Here is a 15,888-nt window from a genome sequence, read left to right as displayed (position 1 = left end):
TCTTCCTCTCACCCATCCCTTCCTCCCACCCCAAGCCGCACCCCCAGCTACCTACTAACCTCATCCCACCTCCTTGACCTGTCCGTCTTCCCTGGACTGACCTATCCCCTCCCTACCTCCCCACCTATACTCTCCTCTCCACCTATCTTCTTTTCTCTCCATCTTCGGTCCGCCTCCCCCTCTCTCCCTATTTATTCCAGTTCCCTCCCCCCATCCCCCTCTCTGATGAAGGGTCTAGGCCCGAAACGTCAGCTTTTGTGCTCCTGAGATGCTGCTTGGCCTGCTGTGTTCATCCAGCCTCACATTTTATTACCTTAAAACCCCACACTTCTTGAAGATCCACTCCACCCCACATTAAACCCTCGTCCCCCATCACCTTAAACCCCAGTCTGACACCCACCTTAGACCCCAGTCTGACACCCACCTTCGATCCCAGGCTCACACCCACCTTAAACCCCCGACACCCACCTTAACCCCAATCTTACACCCACCTTAAACCCTAGTCCCCATGAATTGTAACCTGTCCTCCCACCCCGGAGCATCCCCTCCCTCATTCCTCCAGAGATTTCACCCCCCCGACCCCACTCCCGATAGGTTAGCAGCCAGTCGCACGAATGGCCCTCCCCTCCTTGCGGAAGGCAGAGAGAGGGAGGAGCACGGCCCGCTGGTTTGGTTAAAATCGGGCGGAGCGGGGCTGGTCCGGAGGGACGATGATTAGCCGGGTGAAGGCAGTGGTCTCTCAGCTGGTAGGGGGCTCCGGAGCCGCGGACTCTAGCCCCCAGTTGGAGTACTGCCGCCCGGTATTCCTGCAGCTGAGCCCCGAGGAGAGGGAGCGAGCGGCCGATCACAGCTGCAGGAACATCGTTAGCCCCGGGCTAGGGAGCTCCAGGAGGCGGCTGCTACTGCCCTGGGACACGGGATACGCCGAGTGAGTGAGTTTCGCCCCTCCCCCCCCCTTCCTTGGCATCCCCACATCCGTTCCCGGATAAGTATGGGATAGACATAAGGTACAGGCGGGGGGTGATGCAGGAGGTTGGCACCAGGTCAGAGAGCTAGCACAGGCACGAAGGGCTGAACGGTATCCTGCTGCCACCGTAAGACCTCAGTGATTGTGTGGAGTAGAGAGCAGAGAGAGAAACAGCACTCGACTTCCTCCCTGCAATATCTGTAGGTTTGGGAGGTTGTCAGACCCCTGTGAAGCGATGAGGAAAGTCTCTCTCTCTCTCTCTCTCTCTCTGGTTTAGGATTCTTTGGAATTCGCTTCCTCAGAAGTTTGAGGAAAGGAGTTTTTGTGCTCCTGAGATGCTGCTTGGCCTGCTGTGTTCATCCAGCTTCACACTTTGTTATCTCAGCAAGTTTATAAGCATGTTTTATGGTACAGCTGGTGGATTTCTCATAGAATCTCTACAGTGCACAAAGAGGCCATTCACCCACTGAGCCTGCACCAACCCTCCAAAAGCCATTTCAACACCCCCCTCCACACAAAATACCACTCCAAGAGTATTTTTTAATCATGGTTAATCCACCTAGTGGGCATGCATCTAGACAATTTAGCAGGGCCAGTCCACTAACCTGCACATCTTTGGACTGTGGGAGGAAACTGGAGCACCCGGAGGAAACCCACGCAGACACAGGGAGAACGTGCAAACTCCACGCAGATAGGCACCGAGGCTGGAATTGAACCAGGTCCCTGGCGCTATGAGGCTGCAGTGCTAACCACTGAGCCACCGTGCCGCCCCCGTTTACCAGGCTGATTCCCGGGATGGCAGGACTGATGTATGAGGAGTGTTAGAATCGTTTGGGTTTGTATTTGCTGAAGGTCAGAAAAAGTGGTGGGGGATCTAATAGAAGCCATCAAATTCTAAGGAGTGACTTTGTAGAGGTTTATAAAAGAATGAGGAGTATAGGTAGCGTTGATGGTAGTTGGCCTTCCCCAAGTATGGGGGGTTTCAAGAGTAGGGGGTATGTTTTTAAGGTGAGAGGGGAGAGATTTGAAAAAAGACATGGGGGCAATTTTTGTTTTGCACAGAGGGTGGTTCGCTTGTGCAATGAACTTTCTGGGGAAGTGGATTTGGCACAGTTACAATGTTTAACAGACATTTGGATAAGTGTATGAATAGAGAAGGTTTGGAGGGACACGGGCCAGGAGGAAGCAGGTGGGACTAGGTTAGTTTGGGATTATGTTTGCTATGGGACTGGTTGGATGAAAGGGCCTGTTTCTGTGCTGTATGACTCTGACTAGACAAGGTAGATACAGGAAGGATGTTCTGGATGTTGGGAGCGCCTGGAACCAAGGGTCACAGTGTAAGGATACAGGGTAGGTCATTTACAACTGAGATAAGGAGAAGTTGCTTCGCCTAGAGAATCGTGAGCCTGTGGACTTTGCTATCACAGGAAAGCAGGCGTGGCTAAATTGAATGACTTTAAGAAGAAGGAGTTGGACAGCGAACTTAGGGCTTAAAGGATCAAAAGAAAAGGAGGAAAAGCAGGAACAGGCTTTTAAGCTGGAAGATCAGCCACAGTTGTAATGAATGGCCTTCTTCTACTTTTTGTTTCTAATGTATTAAAGTTCCCCCAGCAGCTGTAGTGGGATTTAACCTGTGACCATGCCACAGGCAAAGTTGGGATCTTCATGGTAACTTCAGCCAATGCGGGTATTGGACCCACACTGTTAGTCTCATTCTGCATCGGAAACCCAGCCATCCCAGCTAACGTTTACCTCACTACTGAGCAGAATCGTTGACGAAAATACCGATGGAAAACGTCAACGGCATTTATACTGTGTGAAAGGAGAATGCAGATTTGTTGTTAGGTGGACTGTGGTTGGCAGAGACTTTGCCATGGATTGTGTATCTCTTAATGATGACTGACAATGGGAAAGTCAGTAGGATAAAGACAGTGCCAAGAGCTACACTGTGGAGTGAGTGATCGCATGGCTGTGTTATTCCCGTAAAACCATTAGACTGGGTGGGTGGTCGGGTCTGTGTTTGTGAGAAGTACTTGGGCAGAGAAACATAAGGCCCAAGGATGAGATAAATCAGGAAGTTGACATCAGTCTTGAATTTTTAATGAGCTGTGGAAAGTACAGTGGGAGGAAAGAATGTTAATAGAGTAGTTGTAAAACTGGTTCTTGGAGAGAAATATGTGAGAATCCATTCAAAGTGACGCAGTCATTTTCATGCACCACATGCTTGTACAAATAATTGGACAGCTGAAGGAAATCTGATTGGTCAGGAAGTTAGACCCTGGTGTGTCTCAGCGTTGGACAGGAGTTACAACATTTCCCAAAGTATCAGCAAATGAGGAAGGAGAAGATTGTGAGGCATTGTATATCAGGCTGTGTTTTAAATGGGCATGATGCAATCCTCTTGCAAAATGTAAAATACTGCAATCCATTAAGGAAGTGGTAACAGAGCACTCAGAGTATAATGATTAGTCAGAGACATTACTTAAATGAAAGGGAAGCTGTTTGACAAGTTGATTTAAAGAATCTTTGAGAATGTAACCAACAAGAGTTGCATTTGGAATTTCAAAAGACATTTTTGTCAAAGTGTCATTAAAGAAAAGCTGTTACCCAACATAAGGACTGATGAGTTTAAGGTGAACAAACATGCATAAAGGATTGGTTAAAGAAAGTGAAGGTTGGGAATGAGTGGGTCATTTTCAGATTGACAGGCAGATGGTAATAATGCTATAGAATCAGTGCTGGGGCCTCCACTGTTTATGACCTATGTGGATGAAGATACCAAGTGCAAATTATCTAGGTTTGTGGATGATACAAAACCAGTGGGAAGGGGAACTGTGATGAGACAACAAGGTTGGGGGCTGAGGAACCTTGGATAGAAGGATAGGAAGTGGCATTGGATGGTAGTTAGTGAACCTGCCCAATTCTCTGGAATTACAGCTATCTGTATAGAATGTTCAGTGGGATATAGAATTAGCGTAAAGGAATGACTGTGTTAATGATGTCAAAACTGTAACTGACATCAATAGTCACATGTTATTGAGAATGAGGAGAAACCAATATGCAGGAGTGATAGTACTTAGTACTTTATGTGACTGAAAATATGAGTGTGTTGGAACTCTGACAGTCAGACAATAGTTACTCTTAAATAAATAAGGCAGAGACAAGATGCAACATTTGACCTAAAAGCTGGGAGCAGGAATGGGCCATTCACCCCTTGCCCTACCATTTAATATAATTATGGATGATCTCATCTCAGGCTACATTCACTTTCCTGCCCATCTCCATTACTCTTCAACCCATTACTAATTAAAAATCTCTCTATCAACCCCTTAAGTTTACACAGCGTGCTGCACTCTGGGGAGTGAATTTAGACCCAACCCTTGCAAGATGTACTTTCCCTTGTTTTATATAAGCTGCTTGTTATCCTAAAACGGTGACCTTGTGTTGCAGATTGCCCCACATGAAGAAAACACCCTCTCTCTGTCTACATTGTCAGAGACCCACCCCCCCCACATCCAGCTCCCCAAGTATGTTTTATCCCTTAATTAGCAGACCTTGGGTAGGTACAGTCTAGTCAAAGATAACAGGCACCAGGCTGTGACAGGCGTCTGATGACCCAATCTGGTGGTTGGCAGAATCCATGAGGAAGAACATCTTTGGTTTAAACCATGAAAGCAGCTGAAACTAAGATGCAGCAAAATGAGTGGGAAGGAATGGTGACAGATCGAGTAGGGAAGTGAGAGGTTATTCTGTGAGCTGGAAAGAAAAGGAAGGCAGAATATTTTTGCACGGAACGAGAAGTTTAAACATCAGCATTCCGAGGGATTCAGGGTTACTTTGTGTCTAAGACACAGGATGTTAATGGGTTTGTAAAGCAATTAGGATGGCAAACAGAATGTTGGCAGCTCATGACACAGGGTAGACTATAGCTGTTTGAATATCTTGCTGTAGTTACCAAAGTGCGATGACATTGTGTACAGAGATAATACAATGTGGAGCTGGAGGAACACCAGCAGGCCAGGCCAGGCAGCATCAGAGGAACAGGAAAGTTGACATTTTGGGTGGGGACCCAAAAGTTTTGGTTGCAGCTTGAGAGTTCAGATTGCTGAAGGCATGGTTACCAGTCTCAAGGTGTAGGTTGCTGGGGATGAATAGTGACTGTACTAGGTTTGGAGGAGGGCTCAAAAACAAGGAGGAAGCAAGCTTATAGAGCCAGAGTCAATAAATATCAGACGAAGGGTTTCAGCCCGAAACACTGCCTCCCTTGCTCCACGGATGCTGTCCGACCTGCTGTGCTTTTCCAGCTCCACGTTTATTGACTCTCGCTCAGCATCTGCAGTCCTTACTGTCTCCTAAGCTGTGGAGCTGTTTCGACACTGTGTGGAGAAATAAAGATAAAAGTACAATACAGCGCAGGACCAGGCCCACCAAGCCTGTGCTAACACACGACTCCTTTCTAAACTTAAAAACCTTTCCCTCCACCTAGTCCTATCCCTCCAATCCTTGCCAATTTATGTCTCTGTCAAGATACCTCCTAAACGTTGATATGGTATCTGCTTCTAGCATCTCCTGTGGCAACGCATTCCAGGCACTTACCACCCTCTGTTTTTATATCTCTCCACAGCTCCTTTAAACTTTTCCCCCTTTTTACCTTAAACCTTGGTCTCCTAATAATTGATATTTCTATTCTGGGGGAAAAAAATCTCTGACTATCCACGTGTCTCCTAAATTTGTAAACCGCTATCAGGTTGCCCCTCAGCCTCCAATGTTCAAGTGAAAACAAACCGAAAGAACTGCGGATATTGTAAATCAGAAACAAAAGCAGAAATTGCTGGAAAAGCTCAGCAGGTCTGGCAGCACCTGCGAAGAGAAGTCAGTTAACGCTTTGGGTCAGGTGACCCTTCCTGAGTACAGTTCTTGCATCCGATTTCACAGTGGAAGACACCAGGAACACACCAGAACTTCGAGAGTCAGGGGCCAGAGCTGAGTCTGGTGGCCATTATTGAAGAGAAGGTGCTGGGGAAGCTGGAAGGTCTGAAGGCAGATAAATCACCCGGACTGTGGATGGACTGCACCCCACAGCTTGGAAGGAGATTGTGGAAACATTGGTGATCTTTCGGGAATTATTGGAGTCTGGGAGGGTCCTAGAGGATTGGAAAATGGCCAATGTAACACGGCTGCTTAAGAAAGGAGGGAGGCAAAAGACTGGAAATTTTAGGCTAGTTAGCCTGACCTCAATCATTGATAAGATTTTAGAGCTCATTATTAAGGATGAGTTTATGGCGTACTTGCTAAAATAAGGCTGAATCCGCACGCTTGGCCAAGGGAAGATTATGACTGACAAATCCGTTGGAATTCTTTGAGGAGTGTAGAGCAAGTTAGACAAAGGAGGACCAGTGTAAGTGATGGGTTTGGATTTCCAGAAGGCTTTTGACAAAGTGCCATGCAGGAGGCTGCTAAGTAAGGTAAGAGTCCATGGAGTGAGGTGACAAGATACTGGCATGGCTAGAAGACTGGCAGAGTGGGGACAAAGGAGCCTTTTTTCAGGATCGCAACCAGTGACTAGCAGAGTTCCATAGGGGTCAGTGTTGGAACCACAACTGTTTGTGTTAATGATCTCTACAAAGGAACTGAGGCATTGTTGCTAAGTTTGCAGATGGCACAAAGAAAGGTGGAGGGACAGTCGTGTTGGGGAAGTAGGAAGGCTGCAGCCGTACTTGACAGGCTAGGAGAGTGGGAAAGAAGTGGGAGACGGAATACAGAATACAATGTGGGAAAGGGTCAGGTTATGCACTTTGGTAAGAAGAATAGAGGCGTAGACTGTGGTTTTTGTTCAAGTGGGGGAAAGGCTTTGGAAATCTATAGCACAAAGGGACCTGGGAGTCCTAATTCAGGAATCTGGTAAGATTAACATGCAGGCTCAGTTGGCAGTTAGGAAGGCAAATGAAATGTTAGCATTCAGTTCAAGAGGGCTAGAATACAAGAGCAGAGATGTACTGCTGAGGCTGTATGAGGCTCTGGTCAGACTGCATTTGGAATACTGAGAGTAGTTCTGGGCCCTGTATCTAAGCAAGGATGTGCAGGCATTGGAGAGAATCCAGAGGAGGTTTACAAGAATGATCCAGGGGATGAAGGGCTTGTTAGATGGGAGAGGTTGAGGATCTGGACCTGTACTCGATGGAGTTTAGAAGGATGGGGGTAAATAAAACAAAGAACAATGCAGCACAGGATCAGGCCCTTCGGCCCACCAAGTCTGCGCTGACACATTTCACCCTTCCATACTAAAACTGTCTTCATTTACAGGATCTGCATCCTTGTATCCCCTTCCTATTGATGTATTCGTCCAGGTGTTTCTTGAACGCTGCTACTGTATCTGCTTCCACCACCATCTCTGGTAACGCGTTCCAGGCACGCACTGCCTTTTGTGTGAAAAACCTGCCTCTCACCTTTTCTATTAAATTTCTCCCTCATGCTTGAAGCTGTGTTCCCTAGAAATTGACCCCTCCACCCTAGGGAAAATGCCTCATACTTTCCACTCTGTACATGCCATTCACAAGCTTATAAACTTTGTATTAGGTTGCCCCTGAATCTCCTGTATTCCAGTGAAAACAAACCCAGCCTATCCAACCTTTCTTCATGATTAAAATCCCCCGTACCAGGCAACATCCTAGTAAACCTTTTCTGCACTGTCTCCAAAACATCCACATCCTTCTGGTAGTGTGGTGACCAGAACTGTACACAATGTTCCAAATATGGTCGAACTAAGTTCTGTAAAGCTGCAGCATAACTTGACTATCCTGTACCTAATACCCTCTCCAATGAAGGCAAGCATACCATAAGCCTTTTTTTCACTCCCTTCTTTACAGTGCACAGTGATTTGTGGCCCTACACACCCAGATCCCTCTGCATATCAATATTCCTAAGGGCTCTGCCACTCATTGTATAATTTCCATCTGTACTTGACTTCCAAAATCCATCACCTTAGATTTATCCAGATTAAACTCCATTTGTCATTTTTCTGCCCATGCGCCCATTTGATCTATATCCTGCTGTATCCTCTGATAATCCTCCTCAACCACAACCCCACCAATCTTTGTAATGCCTGCAAACTTACTAATTAGACCAGCTATGCTTTCCTCCATATCATTTATATAGACCACACACAGCAGAAGACCTAGCACTGATCCCTGTGGAACACCACTAGTCACAACCCTCCTTTCTTAAAAGCATCCTTCCACCACTACCCCCTGTCCCCTGTGACTAAGCCAGTTCTGTATCCATCCTGCCAGCTCACTCCAATACCATTTGACTTTACCTTTTGTACGAGTCTGTCATAAGGGGCCTTGTTCAAAGGTGTTACTGAAGTCCATGTAGACAGCATCAACCACTTTTCCCTCATCAATCATTTTCATCACCTCCTCCAAAAAAAACTCAGTCAAGTTAGTGAGGCAAGATGTCCTCTGTACAAAACAATACTGTCTATTACTGATAAATCCATTTGCTTCTAAATGTGTACAGATATTATACCTGAGCATGTCTTCCAATAATTTCCCTACCACCAATGTGACATTTGCAGGTCTGTAACTTGCAGGCTTATCCCTGCTACCCTTCTTAAATAATGGGAAAACATTAGCTATTCTCCAGTCCTCTGGGACCTCACCTGTGGCCAAAGAGAATACAACGATGTCTGTCAATGCTCCAGCAATTTGTTCTTTTGCCTTCCTCAATATTCTGGATAGATCCCATTAGGGCTCGGGGACTTATCTACCCTCATGCTTTTTAAGACACCCAACACTTCCTTTTTAATAGCAACTTGGCTTAGAATTCTGACTCTCCCTTCGCTGAGACCACCCTCCACCAATTCCTTCTCTTTGGTGAATACCAACACAAAGTATTCATTTAGGACCTCTCCTACCTCCTTTCTCCACACATATATACACTCCACTGTCCTTGAATGAGCTAACCCTTTCCCTGGCTACCCTCTTGCTTTTCATATATGTACAAAAAGCCTTGGGATCCCCCTCAATCCTGTTTGCTAATGACTTTTCATGACCCCTCTTAGCCCTTTTAATTCCTTGTTTAAGTTCTTTCCTACTTTATGTACTTCAAGGGCTTTGTCAGTTGCCATCCACCTAGACCTTATGCATGCTTCCTTTTCCTTTCTGACCAAGGGGTCATAACATCCCTGGTCATCCAAGATTCTTGCACCTTGCCATACCTATCCTTCATTCTCGCAGGAATGTGCTGCTCCTGAACTCTTTTATCAACTGGCGTTTGAAATACTCCCAAATGTCTGATATACATTTATGCTCAAACAACCGCCTCCAGTCAAAATTCTCCAGTTCCTGCCTGATGTTGTTGTATCTCATTGAAACTTACAGGCCTGATAGAGGGGACGTGGAGAAGATTTTTCCACTAGTAGGAGAAACAAGGACCCAAGGGCACTGTTTCAGAGTGAAGTAAAGACCCTTTAGAACTGAGATATGGAGGAATTTCTTCAGCCAGAGTGTGGTGAATCTGTGGAACTCACTGTTGCAGAGGGCTGTGGAGGCCAAGTTATTGAGTGCGTTGAAGACAGAGACAGAGAGGTTTTGATGAGTAAGGGGAGAAAGCAGGAGAATGGGGTTGAGAAATATATCAGCCAAGATAGAGACTCCATTGGCTGAATGACCTATTTCTGTTCCTACATCTTATGGTTTTATAGTCTCATGAATGAATTGGACCTCAGAGGTTAGAAAGATAGGATGCTGGCTAAAAGATCAAGTCTGGTGGTACCACGGGCATAAGAGATGATTTCTACAACAGACAGACAGGACAGAGAGAGTGCTGAAAGTGAGCAACCCTGGAAGAGGTAAATCGGGGGTCAGAAGCTCATATTAGAGTATTGAGGTTATGAACTATTTAGCTCAGTCTGACACAGTTGAGACCGCTATGGTTAGAGTGGGGCATGGACTGGAGAGGATGGCTTTGGTTTGCTGTGTTTAGCTGAAGGAAATCCAAGACTAGATTTAGACAACAGAAGGGAGCAGAGTTGTTCAGGTCTGGTTAGTGCTGATTGTGATCCATGTGAATGTGGATATTGATTGCCTGTTATCAACTCCAGTTCTGTCTTTCAGATATTTGGGAAATATAATAGAGTGATCACTAAGGCCAGGGTCCTGGACTGGAGTTTATTTGAGTGACGACTTTAGTTTGAGATGATAATTCTTTGCAACCAAACATTGGATTCTGTGCTGAGAAGACACTCTTGCTGTTTGTGGTGAGGTAATTTTCAGAGTATTGTGACAGTTCACAAGACAGAGAGTAGGACCAGAATGCACCAGCAGACTCTGAGAATAATGCTATGGTCACTTTGTTCTTCCCTTATTATTAATTTATTCCCCTTATTAGTTTACAATTTATAATTTATCAAGTGCTCCTTTTAATAAGGAAGGAATATAACTTGAATCAACTCCACCATCAAGACACAGCACATGCTCTGATTCTATTGGGAACCATTTTGCTGCCCTGATTATTTTGATAAAACGGTAAATGCCAACTTCAGGAAGGACCCATTGTGTGTGGTTACTAAGGCCTGATAAGTTCTCTGGCAAGCTGGGAGTTGTGAAGGGGCAGGAAATAACTCCCAGTCTATAGGCCTGAACAAGTGCTGGGCACTATCTGCATTAGCCAATAAGATTTCTTTGTGATATTTTCTCCTTCTCATACCCGGTCCATCTTTCCCTTAATCTTTTGTGGGATGTAGTTGTTGCTGCTAAGGCCTACATTCATTGCCCCTCCTCCTTAATTTGGAGAGGGTGAAGTGTGAGCTGCCTGCTTGAACTGTTGGATGAAGACACATGTGCTCTGATTGAGGGAAGGTCCTAAGGTTAGAAGTGAGGGTGGCCCAGTGACACTGAAGGAACAGTGATATGTTTCCAAGTTGGGAGGGTGAGTGGCTTGGAGGGGAACTTGCAGGAGATAGTGTTCCCATGTAACTGCTGCCCTTGTTCTTCGTGCTAAATGAGGTACCAACCATGTGAGTTGCTTTGTAATAGGTGTGTTGCACTTAAGCGTACTGGAGCTGTGAGCATCCCAGCAAGAGGAGAGAATTCCATTATACTCCTGACTTGCAGCTTTGATATTAGGGGCAGTCGCTCTCCCCTCACCTCTGGAGCTCAGCTCTTTTTGTCCAAGTTTGAACCAAGACTGTAATGAGGTCAGGAGCTGAGTGGCCCTGGTGGAACCCAAACTGGGTGTCACTGAGCAGGTTATTGCTGAGCAGGTGCTGCTTGATAGCACTGTTACTGACACCTCCCATCACTTTACTGATGATCGAGAGGAGACTGGGGCAGTAATTGGCCGGGTTGGATTTGTCCTGCTTTTTACATATAGGTCATACTGAGGTGATTTTCCACATTGTTGAGTAGATGCCAGTGTTTGGCTAGGGGAGTGGCAAGTTCTGGAGCACAAATCTTCAGTACTATTGCTCGAATTGTTGTCAGAGTCCATAGCCTTTGCAGTATCCAGTGCCTCCAGCTGTTTCTTGATATTATTTGGTGCGAATCAGACTGGCTGAAGACTGGTATCTAATACTGGGGACTGCTGGAGGAGGTGGAGATGGCATTTTTGGCTGAAGATTATTTTGAATTTTTAAGTAAGCCAGGTGCTGCTCCTGGCATACCCTCCTGCACTCTCCATTGAACCAGGGTTGATGCCATGGCTTGACGGTAATGATTGAGTGGGGCATTTTGTTGTGGTTTAGTATGATGTAACAGTTTGCTTGGCCTGTGATGGGGCAGCTAAGAATTGCCCACATTAGCTCTGGGTCTGGAGTTGTATGTAGGCCAGGCCAGGTAAGGATGGCAGATTTCCTTCATGTTGGTGAACCAGATGGGCTTTTACAATGATTGACAGTGGATTGATGATGGATCATTTGACCAGGTTTCTAATTCCAGGTTTATTATCTGAATTCAAATTTGGCCATCTGGGATGTAAGCCTATGTTTCCAGAGCATTAGCCTAGATCTATGGGATTGTTAGTTCAATGACATAGCTGGAATGCTACCATCTTGCCATGTTGCCCATCCCTTGTTTAGAATATGCTGAAGTAGGGATTTGCTTTGTTTATATCAATGAGGCAATATCAGTAGGCGGGTCAGTTAGACCCATGGCCTAATGATGGAGTCAATGGGACTGAATATTCATTAAGGGTGAGCAATATAATGAGGGATTAGGGGAGAAGGGCAATGGGATACCGCCTGAGGCTGACTTGGACTCTGCTGGCACTGGCTTTGGGTATTGTGTGGAGTCATTTATATAGCCCCCCCAAACTATTGCCACCTTCCAATTCGCTCCAAGTACCTCTACTTTGATCTGTGTTCGCCTAAGCAGAAAGGCCTAGACTTTTTGCTGCAGCAGTGGGACAGAAGTGTGCAGACCCTCTATCTTCCATCCGCCCACGTCAACCCTCTCCACCCCAAATCCAATCCCCTGATCCTGGTTGTATCCTCCCTCCATCCACCCACACCAGCCCCCTACTCATTCCTAACTCCCCATCTCCACCATAAATCCAATCTGATCCCCTCCTGTGAGCTCGGTGGATGTTAAAATGTGCAGAATGCAAGTGGGTCTAGACCCAGGGCATTGTGCCAATCCGGGGATGGAACTTGGAGATGCCAACACCATCGAGAGTTTCCTGGACTCTCCAGGAATCTGCTGTTGTGAAACTGCCATGAGAAAAATCAGTTCTTGGTTTTGTTTTTAAACTACCTTTTATTTTCTTTCTTTGTAAGACTTGATTTTAGGTGGAAATGATGGACAAGAATCATTCAACTGGATGAAGTTGTGTTTATGTACCAATAGGATGAGTTTGAGGAGTAATGGTCCAGACCCAAAACGTCAGCTTCCCTGCTCCTCTGATGCTGCTTGTCCTGCTGTGTTCATCCAGCTCCACACCTTGTTATCTCAGACTCTCCAGTATCTGCGGTTCCTACTAACTCTGAAACAAATATGAATATGTGTTCCTTTCTCTCCTCCTCTTCCTGTTCTCAGGCTGTGGACTCTGTTTGATGCGGACACTGGCTTAGTTTGAGCTTCATGTTAGCTTGTCTGTGGACGACGACGCAAATCTGTGGGCGGCATCCGAGACATTTAGTGATTGAAAATTAGCTTGCACTCTCCAGCTGTGAGGCTGGAGATAACAAAGCAACTCTTTAAATATGTGTGGGAGGATATGCGTATCTATTACAGGCTGCATCTCTGAGAAACCTCGACCAGAGCTAGTGTGAATGAAAGTGTGTGTTTGTTTCTTTCAACTTTCACTCACCCCGACTATCTCAAAATCAGTTTGGGCGAGGACGATCATTCAATCCACACTGACCCCTCCATTCAAAAGCTATCTGCAATTCAAGAACAACAACCTGCATTTGGGTAGCATCTTTAGCACTCCTTAGAATGTTATTCAAAGTGAGCAGGCATATCCTGACAACATGCCAAAGAGTGGGATGTTAAGAGGGACGACTGAAAGCCTGGTTTTTAAAGAGCAGTGTTAAGGAGCGTCTTATAGAAGGAGATATTATTAGGAGAATTCTAGAGAGGAGCTCTGGAACAGTTAGGGATAAGTGTGACTGATATGAATGGGGAAAAATGCAAGAGGCCAGATTTGGATGAGTCCACAGTACTTCAGATGTGGTTTTACCACCTTCCTGTAGAACTGAAGCATAACTTCCATGCTTTTGTATTTAATTTGTGATGAACAAATCTGTTCTATGAGCTTTCCCAATTACTTGCTGTGCCCACACACTAACTATTGTGGTCCATACACTGGGACACCCAGAACAATCTGCATTTCAGAGCTCTACAATCTCTCACTTCAGATAACATGCTTCTTTTGCATTTTTCTCACCAAATTGGATGATGACATTTTCACATTGTACCCTGTTTGGTACATTTTTGCCATCTTTTGTAGCCTCGTTATGACCTTGTCACAACTTTGTCACTTTTTCTTGGAGGCCATCAGGACACTTGGCAACTGGACTTCCTGTCCCTTCGTCCAACTGGTTTATATAATTATAAACAGTTCAAGTCCCTGTGGCATGCCACTCATTACATCTCGCTAACTTTAGAAAGACCAATGTATGCCTACTCCCTGACCTACTGACAGAAAGTAATCTTCTAACTGTCCCAAAATATTACTCCTTTACACCGTGAGCATTTTTTCTCCTAGAATAACCTTTACTGTGGTACCTTTTAAGGCACAGTGATCCACCAGTGGCGTCATATCCACTGCTCCTCAAAAGATTCCAATAGATTAGTTAAAGACAAATTTTTCTTCACAAAACCTCCTTTTACAGAACAATACAAATTCTGCCTGATTACCCTGAATTTACAGTGATAATGGGAACTGCAGATGCTGGAGAATCCAAGATAACAAAGTGTGAAGCTGGATGAACATAGCAGGCCAAGCAGCATCCCAGGAGCACAAAAGCTGACGTTTCGGGCCTAGATTCTTTATCAGAGCCTCTGATGAAGGGTCTAGGCCTGAAACGTCAGCTTTTGTGCTCCTGAGATGCTGCTTGGCCTGCTGTGTTCATCCAGCTTCACACTTTGTTACCCTGAATTTATAAGTGCCTTTTTTTTAATAACTTATTCAACAATAACTTCCAACATTGTCATGATGACAGATCGTAAGCTGTTTATAGTGATTGCTTTCTGACTTGCATTCACAGTGTCAGCATAATTGATCATGCACCTATGGTACGTGAATATTTTTATTGGCCTGATATCTTACATAGAGACTTTATGTCCCCAAGACTGATGGATTTTATCAAAATCATTTCCCTTTAGCTGTTTGTAACAAGCAGAGTACTGACCATACGCAAACCCTCTGCATTTACAAAAGTGTCCAATATTAGCCGTGATTCTGCAGTTGGACAACATTTACTGAATAATCCAGAGTGTGTAAAGAATTGCACTGACAACGAATTTAAGATTTTCAGTTGGGCTTATGATGAGGTGTACTTGTGTGTACTGGAAGCTAAACATATTAATACACAGGACCCAGCTTTTTACAGGTGGAAAGAATGTATACATGCACTGCTCCTTTGTAACTCAAAACATAGATGACAGCCCTTCGCTGATTCAACTTTTCAGACATTACTCAGAGAAAAGGGAGCCAATCTTTAAAATTTAAACATAGCCTGTCAGTTATCTGTCAATCATCATTAATCTGTTCATTCTCCATGGCACTGCCTATACCAATCAATGACCACTTGCCAACTAATCAGCACTGTCCTGTCGTGCAGTCTAAATGGCAGTTTTCCCTTTGAATGGGCATTTCTTGTGATTTTCCCTGATGACAATTGTTACTTTTTTTCCCCAGCACTGCTCAGGCTCTGAAAGGGTTAATTTTTCTGCTTTCTATTGATGTCTTTTTTCAGTCTGTGGGTGGAGATGAAGCCTTGTGCTTTAATTTACAGCGAGAGCAGATTGTCCTACAAAAGCTCCCTAAGATTCTTGTCATTATTCCTGACGAGGGTTGATACTTCCTGCTATCATGCAATGAACCTTCTTGTTATCTAAGAACAGTGCTTCTTGAGTAGATATTCTATGGTGGTGAAGTCTCTACCACTAATCATCAGATAGGCTCAAGATAAAGGGGGTTGGTGATGGAGAACTACTTGAAACAGCCCTAACCAAGTATCAACCACTGGTTAGAGTCAGCAAATATCTCAAGATTCTTCATTTGGGAAAGTCCTACATGCATAATCTCAAAGCTAGCCATTCAAAGTATCACAGCCCCTACCATGTGGAAGTCAGTCATTTGGCCCATTGAGTCCACACTGACCCTCTGAGTGTTGACTATCCCTGTGACCCTGCATTTCCCCATGGTCAGCCCCTAACCTGTTCATCCCTGGACAATTTAGAATGGCCAGTCTGCCT

The 15,888-nt window shown here is 45.1% G+C and overlaps 1 protein-coding gene across 3 annotated transcripts in view; it reads left to right on the top strand.

Annotated features, from left to right (window-relative positions):
* Positions 1 to 678: 678 nt before the first annotated feature.
* LOC125462857 (protein phosphatase 1H-like) overlaps positions 679 to 15,888 on the top strand; it is a 53,951-nt gene continuing 38,741 nt past the window's right edge. For all 3 annotated transcript variants that reach the window (XM_048553297.2, XM_048553296.2, XM_059653320.1), the window contains exon 1: positions 679 to 928. In XM_048553297.2, the coding sequence (XP_048409254.1) occupies positions 711 to 928 (218 nt within the window). In that variant the 5' untranslated portion in view covers positions 679 to 710. The remainder of the gene's footprint in view (positions 929 to 15,888) is intronic.

Source organism: Stegostoma tigrinum, chromosome 21 (assembly GCF_030684315.1).
Source record: "Stegostoma tigrinum isolate sSteTig4 chromosome 21, sSteTig4.hap1, whole genome shotgun sequence".
Lineage (NCBI taxonomy): Eukaryota > Metazoa > Chordata > Chondrichthyes > Orectolobiformes > Stegostomatidae > Stegostoma > Stegostoma tigrinum.
Note: the sequence above shows the minus strand (reverse complement) of the source record. Positions and strands in the feature narration are given on the sequence as shown.